This window comes from Neopsephotus bourkii, unplaced genomic scaffold, assembly GCF_033783945.1.
Source record: "Neopsephotus bourkii isolate Nb327-2 ecotype Australia unplaced genomic scaffold, CSIRO-AGI_Nbou_v1 NB_1250, whole genome shotgun sequence".
Classification (NCBI taxonomy): Eukaryota; Metazoa; Chordata; class Aves; order Psittaciformes; family Psittacidae; genus Neopsephotus; species Neopsephotus bourkii.
The window spans coordinates 1,065,485-1,089,990 of NW_026901735.1; the positions used below are offsets into that span (position 1 = coordinate 1,065,485).

At 41.1% G+C, this 24,506-nt stretch overlaps 1 protein-coding gene across 2 annotated transcripts in view; it reads right to left on the reverse strand.

Annotated features, from left to right (window-relative positions):
* Window positions 1–1,809: 1,809 nt before the first annotated feature.
* Window positions 1,810–24,506, reverse strand: part of SPTLC3 (serine palmitoyltransferase long chain base subunit 3) — a 94,684-nt gene continuing 71,987 nt past the window's right edge. For both annotated transcript variants that reach the window (XM_061364768.1, XM_061364767.1), the window contains exons 9-13: window positions 21,449–21,668; window positions 19,215–19,341; window positions 5,794–5,929; window positions 4,674–4,803; window positions 1,810–2,284 (exon numbers count right to left, since the gene is read on the reverse strand). In XM_061364768.1, coding sequence (XP_061220752.1) covers window positions 2,171–2,284; window positions 4,674–4,803; window positions 5,794–5,929; window positions 19,215–19,341; window positions 21,449–21,668 — 727 coding nt within the window. In that variant the 3' untranslated portion in view covers window positions 1,810–2,170. The remainder of the gene's footprint in view (window positions 2,285–4,673; window positions 4,804–5,793; window positions 5,930–19,214; window positions 19,342–21,448; window positions 21,669–24,506) is intronic.

The window sequence follows — 24,506 nt, forward strand, 5'->3', positions numbered from 1 at the left end:
CCTCTCTTTGAGGGAAATAGCGTGTTGCTTGCAACAGCACGTGTAATAATGTTTGCTGAAATATAAACTATGGCCGTATACCCCAAGATGAAAGGTCAGAAGTCAACTGAGGATCTGGTCGCAGATGTTCGGCAACAGAGATCAAAACGCAATCTATCAAATGCAGTACTTTTCCTCGAGGAACAGGTTGCAGAAGTTGCTCAGCCCCTCTCCTTCACAGTAAGTGCACTCATCCCCTATGTAACAAAGCTGTATGTCGCAAATTGCCAGGTTACTCCAAGACAAAGTTCACATTTCCTATTTTCTCCTTGTCCTGTGCTTATTTTAACATTTATACAGTGAGTTTATTCTTATCCACAGCTCCCTTCAACCTCTACAGTGTTTTTCAAGTCCGTCTACCAAAGTGAAGAATCATATGACACCATTTAGTCCTCCCCCAGCCCTTGATATATGTTTCCTAAAGCCGACATTTGATATTATGGAATGTGTTGTAATCAATTCTTAAAGTTATAGCACCACTGGATTTTTATTAACTTGCACGACAACAACAACAAAAATCCAACAGAAAAATGGGCCCTCGTAACCAATCAGCCTTGTTATATCCTGAAAGCTGCTTTAACAAGCAGGGAGTAATATAGTGTAATTGGTACTCCACAATTTAATTGTTCTGTTCTTAAATCTAATATTGCAGCTGTGGGTTAAGTTTACACCACAGCTTTCAAGAGAACATGAAAGTGTGGTACATCTGTGCAACAGAAAGCTAAACATCTCTCATCTGATGTGTTTACAATGACATTTGATAGCGTGGAATTGTTTGGAGTTCATTCTTAAAGCTGCAGAACCACTTTTCAACGCTGCAAAAAAGGGAAAAAGCCTCCAATCTCCTCCAAGCAACTCAGCTCACATAAGGCTGGCGACAACGCTGCTGCAGACATTGCAGGGAAACTGCCGGCTGTAACAACTCCTTCAAGCATCTTTGAGCTTTTGTCACTCAGGCAGTGGAAAAGGGGACAAGGACATCTTCTATAATCAGTTATTTGAAAAACAAACCACTCAGAAAAGTCTGCAAGTAAAACAACCTGACAGGCACAATCTATTTCAAGAAATGGTATTAAATGGGTGACTTCAGCACATTTACGAACGGCATAGATTTCAGTTTTACAGGTGGCAGAACTGCTCACGTTATCTCGAACTTCACATTCTGTATAACAGCTTCAGCATTATGTACTTGTTAGTGAATTTATTAAGCCCATAAGTAGCTCAAGAAACGTAGGAATGGGCCCATAAATGTCATCTGCAGTTTGTGAACTGCAAGTATCTGACTGTTTTGATCAAGGCTTTTACGGGAAAGTTAAATGGTTATTAAAATTATTTACTGCTGCCACACGAAAAGGGAGCAAGCCTGCTGAAAAACTTCAGTTGTGATAAGATGTGATAGGCTGTAGGTCAAGCGTGTTAGCAGGAAAGCATTTCTGTTTATGTCCAAGCTCAAGTTTTTGTACACTGTGAAGCTTACAGAGTGCTTAAGTGGCCCAGAAAGGGTCTGTGGAGGGGAGGAGGCATTTTCCCTTTCCCATAATCCGCTGTCAGAAATGCATGATCTAATCAGGCTACTTTTCTTGTCCTCAGCATTAGCCTTTTTCTAACGTTTTCTGTCCTTGTAGAAATGCATGGTAGGGAGACTTAAAGTGGTGACTTTCTGTTCATTCCTTTGCAGCTGTCCACATCGATGTCTTGATTTATCCTCTTTAAGAGATAAAAGTCAGTCTCACTGATGAAGCTCAGCTATATTACCATACTACACTCAAATCCATTCAGGTTTTGGACTTTATTATTTCAGTCACAATTAAGACTACCTAAGCCTCTTCATAAAAAGGGGCCATATAACAAAAGCTGTACATGAGCAACTCGATCAATGGATGCATTCATTCTGCATCAAAAATACCGTAAGAAGGACAGATCTCCTGGGGAGGCAAATCTGTATCAATATTTCAGTCTCTTGAATGCAGAACTTTGATACAATAAGATGCAACACCCGAGCTTCCCCTCCTTTCAATTAACTGAGAAACAAAAATTGTCCTTAGAAGGGGAGAAATGCATTCATATTTTTTAGTTTTCGGGTTTTCCTCCCTATCATAACATCATAATGTTCTCTTCATGGGCGGAAAACTTAATCTTCAAGTTCAAGCCTAGTTTCTTCATACAGTTCGGGATGAGATGCCTTGGAATACCGGGAATATTTCAGTTGTAGAAAATCTCCCAATTCATCCAGAGCATTCAAAACCTGTAAGACCATTATATTGTGTCAATTCTCTTGGAAAAGAAATGAAGTTCTAGTAACCTCTACTTTACAGCAGAACAGGAAGATCATAAAAGCATCAATTAAAGAAAGTTTTAAGGGCAAACAGGCTGATGTTGCTTTCATTCTCCTGTAGTGAATGTCAATGCAGTCATGATGTACAATAGCATCTATAAGAACAGAATTTACTCCTTCAGTAGGTCATGGTCTATTAGTAAGTGCATTAATTAAGCACAGATGAAAAACAATGCTGTTTTTCTAAAGTGCAGGGAGATAATAATCCAGATAAAAAGTTATCTTTGCTTGTGCAAAAGGAATGTGTAAGGCAATACTTCAGTATTCCCCTATAGATCTCAAAGACTGGAGTTGCCACTGCATTTCTTAGATGGCGCTCAGCCCACAGTGCTGATCAGACTCCTCATAAATAGTCTGAATAGTTTAAGATGTTTTTAGTGCATTCCATTTCCTGCTTGTATTAATATCACAGGCATAATTAATCATGCATCAATATTGTAATGCAATTCTCTAGCTGTGCCCCAGTTCTCAGTAGATTCAAAAAGCAGCCAGGGAACTCTATGCCACAAAGAAGTAGCTCAGTGTTTTGCAGCATCTGATCCACATTCAAGAGCAGCCAACCTTTTGCCATCAAAGAAGAAAACAGCAATTTTGATTTTGAGCCTGTTTCTGTTAAGCCACTAAAATGAGCTCAAGAACAAAAAGGAGTAATTTAGTAATGGTTTACGCAGAGAGATAGCTTCAAGGTCATTAAGGAAGTTATTCTTGGGAACTTGCCCTTTCATGGATCTTTCCTCTTTTTAGTTCCAGGCTGAGATTCAAAACAAATTTTGCCAAAGGGAAAAGGTTTCATTGTGCTTGTTACCTGTTGTTACCCTGGGTTTGGGCATATTCACAAAGTGTTTGTCCTAAAAACTTTTCCATCTGCAAGCAATTAAACTCAGGGCATTTCCATTCCTCCATGCCGTAAGGACATTTCAAGAATGCCACAAGTACTACAGCAATGATCCCACTTTCAAAGGCAAAAATACTGCGTGTTCAAGAATGATGGGTGGGGAGTGGGTCAGGCCTTCACTAGCACTAGGAAGCAGCAATGTTCAGGTAGCAGGAAGTGAGCATGCAATGAGGGCCCAAACATGTAGTGGACTTGACATTTGGGGCACAGGGGGAAGGAAGAAAATCAAAGCAGCAAATCAACAGATTAATTTTCAGATCAAATTCATCACCTATTACAACTTACATAAGCCAAAATCTAAGCAGTCAACAGCAAAAGCTGACAATGACCGACACAAGGAGGTAGCTATGCCATGTTCTATGCAATATTCTCTTTATGGCATTTTACCTTGCTAGTAACTGCTGCACCTTTAAGAGCAGCAGGAATTTTACTGCACACATGCAAGGCAGATTTTTTGGTGGTGTTTGAGAGAGGACTGCACCGGTGTGGGAGCTGGTCAGTTGGGCTGAGCTCCAGCCTCCAGCTCCACATGATTCTCAGGATGCAAATGGAGAGGCAAGGGCTCTATGCAGGCACAGGTGCTTGCCTGGATGAAGGGGTGGCATCTTTAACTCAAATGCCTTCTGTGTTCACAGAGTTTTTGCTTTGACTATCATACTTGTGCAAAGAGAGGAAAAAGCCTGAAATTTACTGTTAAGCCTCTGTGTTTCATGCCTTTAGATTGGCTTATGCTGGGAATGAAAGAACGTATATCAAGTCAGGCCAAAAACACCTTCGGCAAGAAAGGGAGATGGAAAATTTCAAAGAGTTTATTTTAAACACATTTCTGACTGCGTCGGAATGAAGGTTTATGGTGGAAATCTCAACATACTCTTAACAGTATGTCTGCTATCAGTGAAAGATACAGAACTGAGACAGGCCAGACAGCACCAATTAAATTTCATTAGGTTCAAACAGTTCCAAATACTCTTTGCCATTTCCACCTGTACCCCCAAGGCTGTCCCATATACTTCTGCAATTCAAGAAGTACGTGGAAACATGGAATAAAAATAAGAGTATGGAAAACTTGATTTTCAATTATTTCCATATCCTTTCAGGTTTCCTACTCTGAGAGTTTTGACTTAGCATTTAACTTTTGTCTTGCTGTGCTCTTCATGTAGGTCTTTATTAGTGATGACAGATTCGGTCACTATTAGAAATAGAAGAACATAACAAGTTAACTGTCCCATAATTTGTTTTTAAAAATAGAATATAGAAGGCTAAAATGCCTTTAAAGATCAAATGACAGGGCCAGGAAAACAAATGTAAAACTGTATTACTGAGATTTGAGGTAACAGACACGCAGCTTCTCCCAACCTCCTTTGCATCTGAAGTTAATTTCAGCAGGCCATCTGCTGTGCTTACCGTGTCTAACATCTCCCGTGTATGTGCAGCGGACACACAAAACCGAGCCCTGGATTCTGTGATAGGAGTAGCTGGAAACCCAACCACAACCACCCCGATGTTTTTTTCTAACATGCGTCTTGCAAAAGCCCTAAGGAGAGAAAAAAAGAAGAAAAGAAACAAAAGTAAATTATCTCCAATAAACTGACCACAGAGAGAAAACATTCAAGTAGAATAAAACAATGGGTAAAATTCTCTCTTCAACTGGAGTGGGTGGTAATAGTCCCATTGAATTCAATAAGAACCAGAATTTTACCAGTAGGACTGAGATTCTTTGCTGCTTAACAGCTCATGAAGACAAGTGGGTGTCAAATACTAGAAGTGTGATGGCAGAGAGAGGACACTGTAAAATAGACATGATTACTTTATGTTAATGAAAGGCTTTGAGTGCAAATTAGAGTGTGGGCATTCACAGTCCCTAAGTACAGAAGAGGCTGGACTTCTGGAAGGTATGAGAAGTGGGTTCCTGCACATCAAAAGGAGTAAAACAGTCTCTGTGATGGTTTCCTTGCTCTCAAATTACTCTGGCAATTTAGGAACCTTTTGTGTGGTACCTAGTAGACCTACAGCACATAGCCACCCTAAGCTACTTGCAAATACTCCTTACAGCTCAACCATTACATTAAACTACTACTGACTTCAGGTATGTGTGTCCAAGTCAGTACACGAGTGCTGCTTGATAGGTACTGAATGGTAAAACATGCAAAGGCTGTTCAATGATCAAATGGGAGAAAAAGAACATCCATCCAAACCAATTCAAAGACATCCATCCAATCAAAGGAAATATAGCTCTTTTAATGATAATAAAGTTAAAAAAATCCAAATTCAAAATGCTATCACAAGTTAAAAAAGGATAAGAGAAATTTAAAAACATCTAAATATTGTAACAGCTCAAAATTAAGTCTAGGTCCAAATTCAAAGGAGAACATAACCAAACAAAGAATTCACCTAACAATGCATGATTCTCTTGTGAAGAAATCTACTGCACATAACTATATTTTTTTTCTTAGTGGATACGAAACAACCTGAATGAACTTGAGCAATGTTTGGCTTGCCAACAGGGTTTTTTTTCAGTACTTACCCTATCTTGCCAGGCATATAAAGGAGTAAGGGGACAACAGGTGAATCATCATTGCCGTAAATGATGAAGCCCATTTCATGCAGTCTTCGTCTGAAGTATCTTGTGTTTTTCCCCAGCTGGCGTACTCTTTGGAGCCCTGAAATGAGTCAGTCAGGAGAACAGTCAGTGCAGGGGTTATAACTGAAGTCTAGGAACAGGCAAGAAATAGTGCTGTGGGTATCAGGTCAAAAAAGTTTGGGTAAAATGTAGGGGTTGCTATTTGATTCGGAAGAAAAACATGAAATGAGCTGAATTCAACTATATTGATTGTTATGACATCATAGGACAGATGATGGATACCTGTACTTTTGAGGAGTCTCCTCATTGGCAAAACCAATCTATGATTCTATGATAAGTAAACAATTCCCTTTACTGAATTCTGCTGAACAAAGCCTACTGAACAACACACAGCTATTGAGAAGTAGTTGTATGTCTCTACGGATATAGGAATGTAAGTAGAATATGTTCTTTCTCAGTACAATTCACTATAAAGGGAAATAACCAATGTCTACAGATGATACAGATGTCAGTACATGCATTATGTTTCTCATTAGCAATGTATCTTATACTCTTATAGCTAGTTCTATGCATACATGTTTGTTTTGTTTTGTTGTTTGTTTTTATTATTATTATTTTGTGACTGTAATTAAGCTTAAAGTAGAAAACATTAAACATTTTGGGGCAGCTCAAACTGATGCTTTTGTTGCAATTTTTTAGATAGAGGAAAAGCATGTGCTAAATTTTGTTATTACACAAGGTCTGATCTTCTGCAGTTTGTTACCAGCATTCAGTGTAACTCCAGTTACTGTAATATGCATCTTGATATGTAATTCCTTGCTGAGTTTTGCTTAGATTCTCTGTCCTCTTTTCTCACTATTATTACCTCAATATCATCATCTGACAACAGACTTTAGTCATTCAGGACTTTCAGACACAAGTTTTGTCCCTGGCCTCATTCAGTCATGAATCTACTGGTGTGTCCCACAGCAAAACTGACAAGAGAGTTGAAAACAACAGTTTGTTAACACAGGAAAACCACAAAAAACAGCACTGAAAAAATGTGCTTGAAAAGTCGTCTCAGCCTTTTCTATTGCAGTGTTATTAAGGAGGTGGTTTCTGACGAGAGCAGTTGCTTTGCCACCCATTGCATACAAAAAGGGAAGAGCCACACTCAACATTACTGTAGGTAGGAGATGTAGTGTGTACTTTTTCCACTCCATCTGCATTATATGTCATCAGTGAGCTGACATATGTACTGCTCTTCCAATCCTGTAAGGTGCTGGTGGGGATGGTGTCACCTACCCTGTACCCAAGTGCCTCCCTGGTGGCAGTCCTATGTTCACGCAGCCACACGATGCATCACACCAAGTCTGTCATCTGCCTGACCTCACCAGAAAGAAACCTGCCAAACCAGTGTCAAACAGACTGATTCTCTAAACCTAATCACTTTGTGGCTGCTTGAGCCTGCCCAGCAGAGGTGGTGGGATCATGTGATAAGGCTGGGATTTAGCGAGACACATCTCAGTTACTTTCATTTTCCTGCCGTTCATCAGCCCATACTTACAATATCACTTACATTATGTCAGCAGGCATGAACACTGAAGCCTCCAGTACAACTCATTTCCTCTTTTTCCCTTTGCTTTTCAGGTGCCTTTCTGCAGATGCATTATGCTTTCACTCTCTATTTACTTTATCATTTTACTTTACTTTTTGTTTGCTTCATTCTTCATTTACTACTTCCTGCTGTCACCCTTGTCCAACTGAATGCCTTCTTCCTAATTTCCCATCTTCCTCCTTGTAACAGCAAGTGGCCAGCCAGTCATTTGAAGCTGCTACATACCACCTTTGGCAGATTTGTCCTCAGACCACATTCTGCCCCACCGCCTGCTGTGGCACATTTCTTCCTATTCCCTCTTGGCTAAGGTGAGGATCACCACACCGACATAAACCTCTTTTCCATTAATCATTTTTGAGCGTGCATAGGTTTGAACAAGATCTACTGCTTCATCTGTTCTGTATCTTCCTGAGTCAAGGTTCTGTCAGTGTTCTGGCTGGGAAATTTATAGGGAAACTGGGACTTGCTTCACAGTGATCAGTGTTTTGCTGAACAAATTAAAAGATCTCATAAAACCAGTGCGTTTGTAACTTTATGCACAAAACTGCCCACGCAGACAACCTGTTAGTTACAGTTTCAGTCATTCAGTTTAAAGCATTCAGTGGAAGAGATCTGCTGTGTTAGAAAAGGCCACAAATAGTTTAACCATCTCTCTAATGCTGCTAAAACAGAAACAGCTGTGCCAGAGCAAGGAAAACAAATGAAACACAAAAGCATCCTACTACAAAGCTTTCCAGTCACTAATAAAAACAATAGTCTGTGGTATTTCCAAAAATATTTTTGGTGTAGTAGATCTCAAAGAACCAGGAGGAAACATTGAGGAGGAGGAGAAATGGGGGCAGGGGAGATGGCAAGGAAAGGCTGTTAGAGAAGAACTGCAGAATAAGGAGTCTGAAGCCCAAAGAGATGCTTTTTCCCTTGTCCGAATTTGTGAAGATGTTATTATCACCTCCTGAGTGCCCAAATTACAAGGAGGAGGGTGGGGGGATAACCTGAGCTGGGGGCTAAAAAACAGTGCTACTTCTTCCTATCTTAGCAGCCCTGAGCTAGTTTCCAAGCTCTCAGTCCACAACATTTGCAACTACTAGATTTGCAATTAGGGAAAGTTTTCACAAATGCAGATGTTCTTCGCCAGTGCAGTTTGAGACTTGCTGCCTTCTCCTTTCTATTCAGCTGTTTACCGCAAAGCTGGAAACAAAGTGTCAGCCATGCAAGATTCCAGGCCCTTTGGTATTTATCAAACCATATGCACATGGCCCAGAGTCGATCAGTTTGTCTCTACTTATTTTAGGGACCGGAAACTTAGACTCCAAAGCAAGAGGGGGAATTCAGCGAAGGAAACATTAGAGCTGAAAGATGAATTTCAGGCAATCCCCCTAAAGTCAAACTCCTCTTCCTTTTCCAGTCTTCCCTTGCTAAACCTATATCCTCAACCAGTTTGTGACGGGGTGGATTCCCTTTTCAAGAATCCCTATGGAGCAAATTTCAAGCCAGCCAGTGCTTGATGCAAAAGAACCACTTTAGCATTTTAGCAACATCCCAGAATAGTAATTTCATTTGCAGGGATGCATTAAAGAGCCAAATAAAAGATCAGAGCACTCACATATATCTGGAGGGAAAAAAAGCATATTGCTACACACACTGGGTTTGTGGGTGGGTGGCTGGGAGGAATCTATTTCTTTACCAAGTGTCAACACTTTCCTTTCTCATGTTAAGTTTTGTGGTCAAAGACCACATAAGCACATCATATACACAGGCATCTTATATGCTGTCCTGATAAGAGCAATAAACCCCCTAAAGTTTGTAACTGTATTTCAACGCTCTTTTTGTTCCTTTATGGGACCCTCCAATGTCAGATAAGGGGCAGATCTGAGAAAAATATTTATTTTGGTCTTGTTGGCCCCATTTTTCCCTCACACCGCAGATTAAATCACTGTAAGAGTGGTGAATAGTTTAGAATCAGATCTTAGTCCAAAATACCAATTTCATTGTGGTATGTTTAACCAAAGGCACTGCATTTAAGAACTCTTTTCTTTGATTCTTGAGGCTGTGATCTTGCATCCTTCATTATTTATTCAGTGAAAATCTGTGGAGTTGGACCCTTGAGCTAGAATAATAGAGCTGCAACTATCTGACTGTAAGAACTCACCCCTATGGCACTAACAAGAGGATCAGGTCCTTAGACAGTAATATATTGGTTCAAAAAATCTTAGTTTGCAAAATTCTTGAGGATTTACATTCTATGCAAATAGCTTATAGCACAGCATGCAGGATGTCCAGATAGCTGTATTCTATAAAACATGGGACCAACAGTACAGCCAATGTTCAGAGAAACCATCCAGGACACGGAAAACTGACTCTTAGCTAATTAAAACTAAGCCCACTAATGCTCCAGAGTCTTTAGCTAAGGTTGAGTATGACCTTAGTAAGAGCTCTACATCTTTTTATTAGCTGAAATAAGAAGGGCCAGAAAGAGAGAAAACTGAATGATGAATGTTTCTTGAATTCTACAAGTTGACAGGCAAAGAAAGTCGGGGCTGTTCAGCCTGGAGAAGCTGCTTGGAGACCTCAGAGCAGCTTCCAGTGTCTGAAGGAGGCCTGCAAGGATGTCAGAGAGGGAGTCTTTATCAGGGTCTGTAGCAACAGGACAGGGGGTGATGGGTTCAAACTGAAACGGGAGAGATTTAGGTTGCACATAAGGAAGAACTCTTTGAGGATGGTGAGGCACTGGAACAGGCTGCCCAAAGAAGTGGTAAATGCCCCATCCCTGGCAGCATTTAGGGCCAGGTTGAACGGTGTCTAGAGCAACCTGGTCTAGCAGGAGGCATCCCTGCCCATAGGAGGAGGTTGGAACTGGATGATCTTAAGGTCCCTTCCAATTCAAACCGTTTTATGACTCTATAATTCTAAGTTATCTTTATGCTGCTTGGAGCTCACAGCAATACACAGCAGCTTACTGGGATTTTGTTGAAATACAGGGTTAATTACCTGGACAGTACAATAAAAACAGATCTACTGCATCTGCAATCACCTACTGCTGGCAAATTTACAGTTTACATTTGTTGCACTGCTTTAAAAATACTTGGTTTACTGCAAAGTTCTAAGGTGCTGGCAACTCTGGGAAAAATGTTGATTATATTTTTATTTGACACACATTTTTAGCTCATTAACTGCTGCAGGCTTTTCGAAGGCTTTATAGCTCAAAATGAATATGGTTTAGTTTAAGGAAAAACAAAAAAGGGAAAGAGAAATGATAAAAGGTAGAGGCTTGCTCATAATTTCTTCGAAGCAACAAGACATTTAAGAGAGCTGCTTAGAGTAAGAGGCTTGGTAGATGCTTTGTCACATGCCAGGCTATGGCTTTGGACCTGCTCTGGAGTTTAACAGCAGGAAGACATTCTCACTACACATCTGAGGACCTGACCGCAGGCCGGTGTTACCTGGCACAGCTCTGTGCACTTCAGTAGAGCTTTGCTATTTATGCCAGCTGAAGGCCTTATCTTGGCAGCAAAAGATGCAGTAAAACTATCAGCTCTCTGCAACAAAAGTTTGTTTTCCTCTTCCAGAGATGTCTGGTTTTCGCTCCTGCAGGATTTTAATAAGCAGAGAAGCTGGCCGCGCTCAATTCCTGCACACACGCTGTACCTTTGAACTCTTCCTGTAGGCTTCTACCCTTTGGAAATTCTGACTCAGAATATTGAAAACAGGAATAAGCAACTTGTAGCCTTTCATATCAAGATCTCAGGTGTATTTTCATTGAAGGAGAGCTATTTTTCCTGAACCTATCCCAGGAAAGATAATCCCACGCTGTACTTCCTTTGGCACGCACTGGACTCTTCAAGACAGAAATCCACCTGCTTTAATCTTCTCCAGATGTTGTTTCATAGGGTCTTTCTAGGTAATTAGTTACACAATCAAAGATTTACACACTGGTGTCAGTGTGCCTCTTCAATCTGTGCTCCTTGGATGGAGGACTCCACTCCCTGCCCTCCTCTACTAAGAAGTAGATAGTAAAAAGTGAACTTTCATAGGCTGAAAAGAAATTTGGGAAACAATAGCTCTTCCCCACTAAACTGTTGCAGATGGACAGATTTTCTTTTTTTCCCCTCTGGTTCCATTATAAAAGTAATGCACATTTACCTCCATGTGCATTAAATCACAAATAGAGTGCTATAAAACTGGGGTGCCTAAAGGAAATATGTTCTCAGATAAAAAATCTTCATAAAAAAATAACTTTGCTATGAATTAGGGAGAAGTGAAGACATTTTCTTCTACAATCTAATGCTAACTAAAACCCTAGTAATTTCAACTTAATTCATCTGCTAAATAAGCCCTTAAGGACTTAGTCAGTCCAATTTTAACTGTGAGCTGCTGCAATACACTTTCCAGAGTAGATGAAAGGAAGAAAAAGCAGCAATTTCAGCTGAAGCAAAAAGGAGAAAAATTGTACAAATTCTGTCATTTTTACCTTATTTCTTGAATGAGTCAGCTCTGCCTACCCACCACCTTGTCTCTATTCAGATAAATAATGTAAGCAATCAGTGTCCTGCACAAAAGCAGGGACAGAGCAGCCAGCCTTGACCAAACCTTATTTACTCCCAGCACAGGTGATTAATCACAAGGCACGTCAGTCCCCCTGCCGAAAGCCAGTGCACAACTGCTCCATCTGTATCACATTAGGTGTTTCTGAAATGCCAGGGATCCAAACACCATTAGGAAAGGCACTTCTTTCCTTTGTGCTCCTCAGGCTGATAACAGCACTGGATTCCTTGGGCATCTGCAAGCAGCATCTGGAATGGAGGAGGGATGCTCATGCTCTATCCTGTCAGCAAAGGCACCCTTAAAAGGCGACTGTGTCATGAAGCTGCGTGTTGCTGTCCCTGGGGAAAGCATAACTTTCTTTGCTGGGGGACAGGCTATGAGTCACATCCAAGTCTGATCACATCCCTCCTCAGCCTGCAGTTAATATTACTTGTGAATACAGGGGACACAATCTGCATAAGGTCTGCTAGAGGACTACAGCCCTGGTTTAACTTGGTGCATGGAAAAAGTGACTTCAAATGAGGTAGAATTTGGTCAATTCTCAGAGCTCTTGCAAATCACTGCAAACACTATTACTCCAAAGCCTGTCTTGTTCAGATCAACTGACCCTTCGTGGATAAGTATGGCTTCCTTCAGGTTGAGGACTGCATGGCAGGTGAGTAAAGGTGACAGAATTTAGCTCTGCTTCATCATTCGATGCTTGGGAGAACATCTCTGACGTTCAGCTTAGACAAATAATCATGACAGCACGTTATCGTCATTAGCACCTTCACCCTCATAGTGACTGGGAGCCCTAGTCACAGAGCCAATGTTCTGCAAACAGGGAATAAATTCACTTAAGTGCTTTGAATGTAAGCACATACCCGTTTGGAATATTAACTTAAAATTAAGCCAGGGTTCAAGCATTCTGCTTGATGAGGACCCAAGAGAAACAGTACTTTCTAAATGAAACAGCAAAATAAGAATTTGAGAAGGAAGAGTAAAAAGATATACTCAGGGATGACCAGTTCTGCAAGCCATTTTGAGCAGGTTCAAGGGGTCCAATACTAAGTGGCTTGCAGAATTAAAGCATACAACTATAGTTTCATGATCAGTTTAGTCTGGCACAGATTTATTTTGCTGCAAAAAGGGTTGCTCAAGTCCTGGCACTGGGATTCACGTAGCCATATGGTAGATTGGCTGAGGGAACTAGTTTGGCTGTAGGCTAACCATTTGTGGGAAGATTGGTTATTTTTCAGCTAGATCAGTTCTCTGGTTCAGTTCATTGCATGGCTGCATGAACACTAACACTTGGCATGAGGAAAAGGGGCACAAATAAGGGGACAGGGAGAGGATAAAGGCAAAAAGGAGGGCAAGACTACTCTTCTTTGCACCAGGGGTGGCTTAGGCCAGCTTGTACTGATGTGAAACTAAGGGGTTTGGGTTTGCAGAGGACCCTGACCAGCAAAGCTAAAGTTTTCAAAAGGCTGCTAAGCGATAGCAATGGAAAATGTTGGAAGTTGAGCATTTCAAGAAGCTGGTCCTCCAGTTCTGCAGAAATCGAAGGCAGACGGAAATGCTTTAAAAAGGAACCTTTTAAAACCAGATCTTTTTAATGCCAAGCTGAAACAGAAAGCAGTGTTCTGCAGCTTCTCACAAACCGGATGAGCTCAAATGCAAGAACTCAAAGTGGGCTAAAAATGAAAACTAGTAGTTGCAAAGAGATAAACCAATGGGCACAAATGGAGAAGTAAATGAACATTTTAAAGAAACAATGTCTGTCCGAAACACCTCAGGAATTACCTTTTCACATAACAGGGGCAGTAGGTTCCTGAGGATAGGGTTTGAAAATTTCAGTATCCCATAAAAACATGGGAAATGCTATTGCTGTTGGTGAATTATGGTTTGCCAGGAGTTAAACATTCAAATGAGGCCTTTGCAAATGCTGCAGTTCTCTTTTTACACCACTATAATCTATTATTAGTCATCAAGAAAATTGCTTTAGATTTTCCAGCACTCTTAATTCTGTCTGCCTAGGGGTTCTGTTTGTTACCTATCACATCTTAGGTGTAAAAACACACTTTTGGTATTCTCAGACAGAAAGGGGGAAAAAATGGTTCAAGGTCACAGCTGGAGGGGCTGTGTTGCATGCAAGTGAGAGTACTTGAAAACCTGTGCATGGTCCAAACACTCTGAGTCAACTACAGCCTCATCATGGGGATAAAACCACTAAAGCAGCTGTTGAGTTTCCTGACGTATCTCCAGTGGTGTAATGAGAAGCCACGAGGAGAACATAGAGAGAATATCTATATTGTGAATTATAAAGAGTAAATGCCATGGGAACTCCTGCTTCCCATATCTCCAAATAAACGAGGAGGCACATGTTCGAGATGAAAAGGCCACAAAGGCTTAAGAGGGATAAAATGAGGGTTTTTTTAATAGACTACATGTACTGAACTGTGGAACTTGCTGCCTTGTGACATTACTAAAGCAAATACAGCTGCCAGAAGACTAGAACAACTCTATAACAGGAACTATGATAGTATCTATGACATTATGGTACCAAGAATACATGTGTCTGGTTCTGCAAGCTGTCAATTTTCAGTGTGCTGTAAAAAACATGGCATTGAAAAAGACCAGGACTTGCACTCTACTAAAAATATGATTTCACATGAAAATAGAAATACATTTGCTATTTTTTGTCAGTTTCTGACTCCTCTGATAGTCACTTAAGAAACAAAGGACTTGGTCATAGTGACCCCAACCTCCTCCTCTTTCCTCGGCAGAAACAACTGTCCAGTTTTGAGGGAATTAACATCTTTTCCTAATCCATCATTTCTTGTGCCTCATTTTTCTTAAGTCACAGCAGAAAACACGGCAAAAGAAGGAAACTGTAATAGCTGTCTGTGGGGTCTGCAGTATCCTTCCAGTCACAGTATCATGACGTTAATGTCTCACAACCATCACAAATATTGTTATGGGATATGCCTGTACCTTTAGAGATGGTTTTTCTGTGAGATACCGTGTGTTTTCTGTATCTTTTTACTTATGTCAGTGCAAGGCTTTCAAAATGGGAGCTCCCCCATCCAAACTGGAGTCTCCTAGTGCAAAGGGAGGCAAGCACACATCTTGCTGTGACCCTTCCACAGCAGAGATGAGCAAGGAGTGTCTCAGGTACTAGCACTGGATTGGAGGGTTGTGTGTTTCCTACAGTTTCTTACAGGCACATTTGTCCTTCCTCTCCTTCCCCACACAAGACCCTATTTGTTCACAGTGTCTCCAGACTGTCTTCTCAGCACCTCATTTTGGCCCTAGTCTCCATCCTTATCACCCACTTGTTATCCCTGTTGTGCTTGTCAGAGTGTCTTCTCTCTTTAATCATCCTAATTCACCTCCCTAAGTGCCTGACAGTGCAGGATGGATGCAGGTGCTCAGGGCCCCACTCATCTGCCTAGGCTACAGATGGTGGATGCTCTGTTCTTGCCCCTGCAAGCTGAGCTGGAAGATGCTCCTTCACTCAGTGCACCTTCAGATTTGTCAATATATATCTCAAACAGAGATTTTTTTTATATATTCGTAACAGAATCATAGAATAGTTAGGGTTGGAAAGGACCTTAAGATCATCCAGTTCCAAGCCCCCCTGCCATGGGCAGGGACACCTCACACTAAACCATCTCACTCAAGGCTCTGCCCAACCTGGCCTTGAACACTGCCAGGGGTGGAGCATTCACAGCTTCCCTGGGCAACCTATTCCAGTGCCCCACCACCCTAACAGGAAAGAATTTCCTCCTTATATCCAATCTAAACTTTCCCTGTTTAGGTTTTAACCTGTTACCCCTTGCCCTATCACTACAGTCCCTAATGAAGAGTCCATCCCCATCACAAGACTCAGATGGTAGCTCATAGACGTGGCAAAAATTACAAACCTGGCTGCCACAGTCAAAATCTTCCACCCTAAGCCTGGAGAAACCAAAGATCTTTAGGAGAAAAGGATTTTGTTAGGAATTGTTTTTTTCCTCCCCTCCTTTTTTCTCCCTAGATAATCAAAGCCCTGTGGAAGGGCTGAAACTTTCCTGTTATATGAGAAAACTGTAGCCTGAAACAGACACCTGCTCTGGACAATTTCCATCTAAACAGTTAAGGTTTTATAGAATTATATTTAAAGTGCTAACCTATTCCTTGTAATGAAGCTGTACCCCCTGTGTCCATAAACATCTGTTCATATCCTGCAGTCATGCCTCCAGAATACTGATCCTGTCCTGGTAATACACAACCTGATTCCTTTTCCAAACAACCATATTCTTACTAATTGAAAATAGAGGAAGCACATATGGGAGACCAATCCATTGGATACACACCAGGATAAACACAAGCACTATCACTGCATTTCTGGTCTCCGGTGTTACCTACTCTATAATTCCACTTGTGCTGTTCTTTTCTAGATCAGCTGCTTAACAAGTTAATGGAGAATAACTAGTAAGAAACTGAAGGGAATGTAAAAGCATGCTACCTGGGAAAATAGAAGAGAATGCTGTGCGAAGTGCTAAAAAATATAGAATAAAGAGTTTTCAGAGCAGCAGTTTAAATGGCCAAATCAGTTTTCCTTCTCTTAGTTTTCTATTCATCTCCCAAGGACTCAGTCACGAAATTCAGCTGTAAGAACATGCTGGGTTAACAGATTTGTTGTCCCATTATTTCACACTCTTTTCGAGAAGCACCCTCCAGTTAACATGGAACTTTTTAGCAAGCTCTAATTTCATTCTCTTCCAAAACATTCCTTTTTGCCCTTTGGAAACGCCCTCCAGAGGACAAGCTGTCAGTGGACATCTCCTTATAAAGGATTCCTCACATCATCCATAAGGAAGAGGATGCCATTTGAAATAAATGGCAAAATAAACTCCTTTTATCAACTGAACAAGCTTCCAGATAACAAAGGGTGCAATACTACCCTGGGGGCAATTCTGATTCACTTGCAACTCCTCTGCCAGGTGTCTCTGCTATACAGCTCTTGTTGTATAGCACAATGGCTCACATGCAGGATTCACCATTTCCTATGAGAGTGGACCAAAAGGACTCAGCCAAAGCTGCTGTTGTCCTTGGAAACAAAAATATCTAAGAAGAGACAGTGCTCTCTCCCTTCTGTTCCCCCCTCCTTTCTAAGCCACCACCTTCCCCTCTCTGATGCCAAAGCAGCACTGGAGTGTGGTCCAGCACAACATTTTTTCCTGTGTTTTGGGTTGTGGGGTTTTTTTGTAGTCCACAAGAGAGCCTAATGAAGGGAGGCCCACATGAAAGAAAACCCAATAGACTAAAATAATGAGTCTGGCTCGGAAGGACAAGAGACATTTTTACACATCATAGCCGGTTTCCTAGCCTTTGTGCAATGCTCTAAGTTGTGATATATGATTTATTCGTTTGTTTTTCTGTTCATTTGCATTTTGTATTACAAGGCAAATCCTTAAAAAATAACAGCACACTAATTTATTTCATAAAGGATTTGCGGAAGACTTAATAAGCACTTATTTTGTGCAGAAATACAAACAGTGTGTCATTAAACAATGCTTCTGGAAGAGAAAATGCTGCAAACTCTCAGCCCTAAGTCAGACACGCACATCTTAAAAGGCTCCTTCTTGAACCAAGTTCTCCTATTAGCCTGCACTGAACTGCATGCAGAATCACGCTAGATGAAGATCATTTTTAAGAGGCTTTGAAAGTTTGGAAATGCTCTGTGTGTTTAATACTTTACATGCGGCATCTCTGAGAGCCCCAAGTATCTAACTCCTGGGCAGGCTCAATGTAAGACTGAGACCGCCCTCTGACGGCAAGCATCTCCTATAGCTGGCGCAGCGAGCAGCACAGCAGGACAGGCTGCAGGCTTAGTCCCCAGGGTAGAAGAAACATGTCAGAGCTGCTCCTTTAGATTGAACAGGATGTAGACATCAGCGCACTCAACCCTGACCTTTCAAATTCCGAGCTGGAAACAGCTGTAACACTGACTCCTCTGCCAAAATGACAAAAGCATCATTTGTTATGATCGTGACCTCCTTGTTTACACATTGCACTGGAGTTCTGCTGCACTTTGTGATTGCGCTCGGCAGAATTTGGCAATGGGACTGGATTCTCTATCCCTCCTTTTGTACACTGGGGTCTTGTAAATTCTGGCCTCGCTGAAGGGCTGTGATAAACGTCTGTGATAAACCTCGTGTCTGTCACGGTTTGAAGCTGCCCTCTAGGGCACTGCAGCAGAATAGTGCAGATCAGCATCTTACCTGCTCTCATATAGCCTTTTTTGCCTTTCCATCCCCAGCCTTACCCTAGCCACATCAATCATGGAGGACTAATACAGAATTCCTCTGTTACTCCTACAAGAGGTGAGATAGAACAGCACAGCACAGTGCTGCTGAACCAGTAAAAATGAGATTGCAATTCAGAATGCGCATCTCCCACTGCATGTTACACAGTCACACAATTCTTAGGTTTTCCTGACAAAAACTACACAAAGCACCAGCTTTTCTCTGAGTTGGGATTTAAGTCCTAGAACACTGAGCACACAGCAGTGTCACTCTGAAACAGCAGCAGATAGATCTCTCACACAGTTGTTTTGTTGTTTGCTGCATAGAAAGCATGTTACACAGAGGACTGAATGGTAGCTGCATCTCCAACTTCAGGAGGGCAATACAGATAAATCTAATACACCAAGTAGTCAATTCTTCTGGGACAAAATGTACTTCAACACTAGCTTCAGGATACCGTCATTAATGCCTGAGTGAGATAGGAATTATTACAATCATCTTCTAATACTACAATATTAACATACAATACCTGCTTTGAAATTCTGCCCCATGCTTGAGTTGCTTGCCATTTTGAAGGTTCACACTTACAAAGAAGCTAAGCTGGCAGCATCTAACCCATAAATGAAGCCATGCTCTTATGAACCCCTCCTATAAAGGCAGACAATCTACTCCAAGGGCAATTTGTGTACTTCTATTTGTTGGTGCAGATTGGGCTGGCAACTATGGAGCCAGAATTCCAGAATATTTCAATTCCTGCTCTATGTGAGTGAGCATGGAAAAAGAGAGCTGATAGTGCTTAGAAATATGATCATTTGGATATTAATCTTACAGTAAGAAGTACTGCCTTTGTGTTGTATTACCATACTATGCTGCTGGATAACATTTTTTATGTCCCTGTACACAGCAGATGCTCTATGCAGTAGCAGTCAATGAAGTTAAAGAAGGTGACTTACCTTGTGTTGTTCCATCTTGTCCCATGAGACATTTCATTGCCCTGATGATTTGCTCTGCTACGGGTGGACACATAGATGTGGCGTACACAGCACTGTGAGAATGAGTTCGTAAAAAGTCCACAAGGTCCTTACACAAGCAAAACAAAGCATGAATGAGCTTTGAGCTGGCCAAACAGCAGATCTGCCTCTTAACTACTGCCGGAGTGAGAACATGGGAAAGGAAGAGGATGTTTCACTCGTTATTGGTTTGCTTTCTTGGCTGCTACTGTTACTACATGGCCTGAAGAAACATCAGGCAGGTGCAAATACTTTACCATGTAAGTGGGGCAATTGCAGCTGAAACAAAAGTCTGGAGTAGAATAATGTTTACTTCTGTGCTAAGACTTATTATAAAGGAGCCAAAACCATTTAAAGGCCAATGACCAGCTGCACTTAAGATACTGCTTGGTTTCTCCCTAGGAATGAAGAAAAGCCTACATGACATTAGTATACTTCCTCTGCCAGAAGACAGGAAAAACAACCTTACTGGGATCTATCTTTGGCTGTTAACATGTAAATTTCTTTCAATTGAAACTTTCCATCAGTGTGGCAGGGGCAGTCATCTTAGAGTTGGTATAATTGCTTTAACATTTCCTTGTTAACAACTGAGAGCACAATCTGCTCCTAGAAAAAGCACTGAATAAACGGACACTGTAGGAATTGAGCCCTTGATGAAGACCATCATTATTACGACAGCTTATACCTCCTAATACAAAATACCAGAGTAACAGTTACAACACTATAAGCTGAATGCAAGTTAGTGAGAAAGGAGGAGGCTTGAATGAAAACTGGCTTTGATAAAAAATATCACCAGAAAAAAAACCCCTAAAGACTAACATAAATTATTGCCAAAAAAAGCTGCATGAGTCTATGCAGTAACTCCCATGCTAAGGATAAAGATTTACCTAATGTTATACAGGTTATGCATTGCTATATTGCAATTGTAATCCTAAGGGCTGACAAGGCTTCCTTGCTGTAGCTGTTGCAGAATAAGCACTGCCACAGTGAGTTTTTGGCTGCAGAAATGAATGTAGGAGTGCTAAGTGTGTTGGGTGAGCAGCTGCTACTAAGGTCTGCAAACGTGAGGCAAAGCTTAGTGACACACAGAGGCGTGAAAAGAGTGACCCACTTTCATTTAAGAGAACTGCCAAGGATTAGATGATTAATTACTTTAGGCTGCTTTTCACTGGTGTGCACTTTCTGTAATTTCCAGCTACATTAGTCACAAAGTCTTTGGTGGGAGTAAAACCCTCACATACAGATTCAAGAAGCTAAGGAAACAAAGAAAATTGATTCTTGATGTATCATGATAGCCTGTTTAAAGTTTTCCAGGGGCAAAATCAAAAAAGACAGTAAGAAACATACACTTTATACCTTCTTACAGCTCTTTTATTCTACTCGAGTGCTAAGTTTACTAATGTTATCATGACAACAACCATATGGGCTGTCTAAACAGGCTTCCTACTCATTCAGCAAACTACTTAAGAAATACATTCAGCAGGGTATGAAAAGGGTAAATAATCAGCAACCACTTGATATCTCTGTCAAGCAACAAAGCTGATGACATTTCACAATGGTGCTGATTACGCTTTCTCTTCTTGTACACCCCCAGTGCTCTACTTTTTGTTGACATCTGTTGTTGGCAAGAGGTTGTTTTGCTAATGTATGCAGAGCAACTGAGGACATGGATTTTACTATTGCAAAAGGCCCTCAGTAACCCTCTTTCTCCATCCTCCTAAAAAATGCAACTATGACAATCCACAACGGTTTAGGAATTTTAATATCAGTGGATGAAGCTGTGGCTTTAATTTCTCCTTGCTGCTCCGCACACTCTTTGCAAATGTGAAACAAAGTAATGAGCAATCTGCATTCAAATTAATGTAGTGAAGTATATTTAGCCAACCACAATGTGTCTAAACATTTCCAAGACAAACAACAATCATCAGGATGGCACAGAAATACCCGACCCAAGCAAATTACATAATATGAATAGGAGACAAAAATAAGAAAGTCTAACTGATGCGCATTTGGGATCCAGACAAAAATGGTACTAACTTTAGAATAGTGCTCCTGTAAAGCAGTCTGTGCAAAAAAGATAATGATACCTAATAAGAAGATGAAACGAAACACATCATAAATATAAGACGATGCTTCCCGCTTTCCCTCCCTGATGTTAAAATGTGTTTTCCTTTTACCTTTTTGCCAGCTATGTATCCTCCAGCTGCGCCAAAGCTCTTTGTGAACGTTCCCATTAATACATCAACATCATCAGGATTCATACCGAAGTACTCCACAACTCCTCGGCCCGTTGCTCCCACTGCACCAATGCTGTGAGCTTCGTCCAAGTAGAGGTAGGCTTTGTATTTCTTCTTTAAGGAGACTATCTCTGGCAGGCGCACAATGGACCCTTCCATGCTGTGGATGAAGAGAATTGTGGATGAACTCAAATCCTGTACTTTCTCTTTAAGATACCACCAGAAAATATAGTCATTAACTGCCATAGTCCAAGAAAGATATTCTGGAACCTCAATTTGTATTTGCAGTCCAAAGAAAAGTTGCAAGGCTTTCCCATCTGCAGGTGAGTTTTAGAATTCAATCAACATCAGTCAAAAAGGTGTTGAACATCTGCAAACTTTCAGCATTCCACAAAAGAGAAGGAAAGGTATAAAACAAGGGGGAGATACTCCCCAAAGCAGCACTGCAATTCATTACCAAACAAATATTGTAATGAGCTATACAGAACCCCTGTAATTTGGTCTGGTCCTTGCTTACTTCATCGTCAGCTACTGTGGTAATATTTGGGGGTAACAACTCTAGAGCAAATTACTCTGGTGCAGAGGAATTGGGTCTAGCATATGGAAGAGATGGGCCACATGAAACCCAAGGAATATGCTAAAACTGTAAGCAGTCTTCAGAGTGGACAGAACCAGGGACTAGAAAAGGGAGCTCAAATCCGCTCTTGCCAATTGTCCTAATATGTGCTTTTTAGATGTAGCCTGCTACCTAATATTCAAAAAGAAAAATGTTTTCTTTCTTTTTCCTTTTACTTTTTTACAGCTGTGCAAAAATAGGAAATATTCTGAAGTTGAACTAATGTTGTATTGAGATCTGTAGAAATAAGAAAAAGTAATAAATCTTTTGTATTGCTGGCAATCACATCAGTAAGTTAGAAAACACAGAAGAGGTGTACAGCAAAATGAAACCCAGGGAGATAAATGAGAAATACACTGTAATCTCATAAAATGAAGTATCAATAGTGTCGCTGTGAAGTCTATTATGTCTTGAAAGTCTTTCTGAGATGACTACAGCTATGCTTGGAGATGCTCTGATGCACTCAGTATTCATTTCATAATGAGTTAAACATGTTCTCTTCCACTAGCTCTAGTGAGCAGGTTTTTAAATGCTCAATACTTCCTATCGAACACAAAATGAGTGCACTGTGTGCCAGGAAAACCAGTGCGCCATGACTAAGGCCTGCGACTAAGGTCTATCCAATTGCAAATGCTACAAGAGAAAGCAGAAACATCGAATTTGTTCCCAAATTGTACAAAAGAGCAGTGCAACCAACGAAACCTTTTGGCAATTTTTAGATTGCAGGCCAATGGCTTTCACAGATTGTTTTATTGCCACTCTAAGCTACACCATGCAGCTGGAAGTTTGGTACCACAAAAGGAGCAGGATGTTCTTTTAGCACTTAGGAAATCTTTACCAATTTTAGTTATTCTTCATCCTTTGGTCTTCAGCTTGGTCTCCAGTTTTGAAGGAGACCTGCCCATAGGCGAGTCTCCATTTGTCTTACAGAACAGCACGGGGGAGCAGCCATGGACAAGGGCTGCCTGTGCTGTTCATATGGGGAGGTCCAGAGAGCCTGATTGTGTGTGCCTGGAGGCATGTTTTTGACTGTCCAGTGACTGTCGATAAATCTTGCCCTTTTGTCTTGCCCAGCCATACAAAGAGGCAGCTCTGGGGCTGTACTTTGGCACCATGGTTTCTTGCAGTAAAGGATGGTGGGCTTGTGCTGCAAGCTTCCAAAGACTGGTCTTTCTCACTTCTCCCAGGTGGCACTTGGCAGCTGGGTGAGAAGCAACATGAACCACTACAGCTATTTTCCTGATGAATACAAAGACAGAGCCCACAGTTCTCACATACCCCAGAGTCAAAGCTTAGTCAGCTAAAGATGATCCTGAGCCAGTGGTGTGCTTAGGCAGCATCGTGTGTGCTGGAGATGGCAGCTTTCAGCTGTGTCTGGTCAGCCTATAGGGTGGCTATATGGCCAGAGTGATAGTGGTGCCATGGAGCATCCCTACAGAGGGAAGTGAGTAGGTACCCCACTCTCTACCTTCCAGCAGTACTTGTGCAGATCAGCTAGGGAGAGAAGGACAACAGCAGTTTTTTCTACATTTACATGGATGTCATTAAGTTTAGTGGGTCATGGAGTTCCAGATGGGAAAGATCATTTATCTTAAAAAAGAGTGAAAATAGTAAATTAAAAACACAGAGATTGATTTCCTGAGTATTTGTGTTGTTGCTGAATCCCAGAATACATAGAGCTGGTACATGGATAGTGCAAGACTTAACCATTAAGAGAACTCAGAGAAACATTTCTTTCTCATGTGAATAGGAGAATTCTCTTTGAACTCTAAACTATTTAGCAAAAGAAAGCACTTGCATTCCGTTTCAGTGTTGATTTACTGCTCTTGAAAGATGCTAGCTGACATAAATGTTACAATAGTTGACAGAGATCCTAACATGGCCTTGAAGTGTCCATAGAGTAGATAAAGCACTGTTGACTTTGTGTATGCTTTCTGTGCTGCCATTCAAACAGGCCTCAGCCCTCCTGATGGCAGAGATGAGAGCAATTCCACTGCCTGCTCTGTTCTTGGTCTCTATTTTGACCCTGGTAGATGGTTTGTGATATGGATGCTGCTCTGTTTAGAATTGCTCCAAGATAAAGCTCACTTCACATAACCCCTTGGGTAGCCCAAATGGAAAGTTTACTGGATCCTTCAGTAGATATTGATGTTGACTGAGTTTAAACCGGAGAAACAGCAGTGAACTGTAATTGTTCTGTCTCAGTCTGGTTGTGTCACTTTTACAAAGCTATTGATCTGTTTCCAGAGCTGCTAAAGTACACAGGGCACATCAGAAAAGGTGGATGTAGATGAACATAAGATGGCTCTGCCCAGGACAGATGTTCTCATTATGTGTTATTGGGACCTGTCTTTGTAGCTTGGTGGCAGGGATGTAAAACTA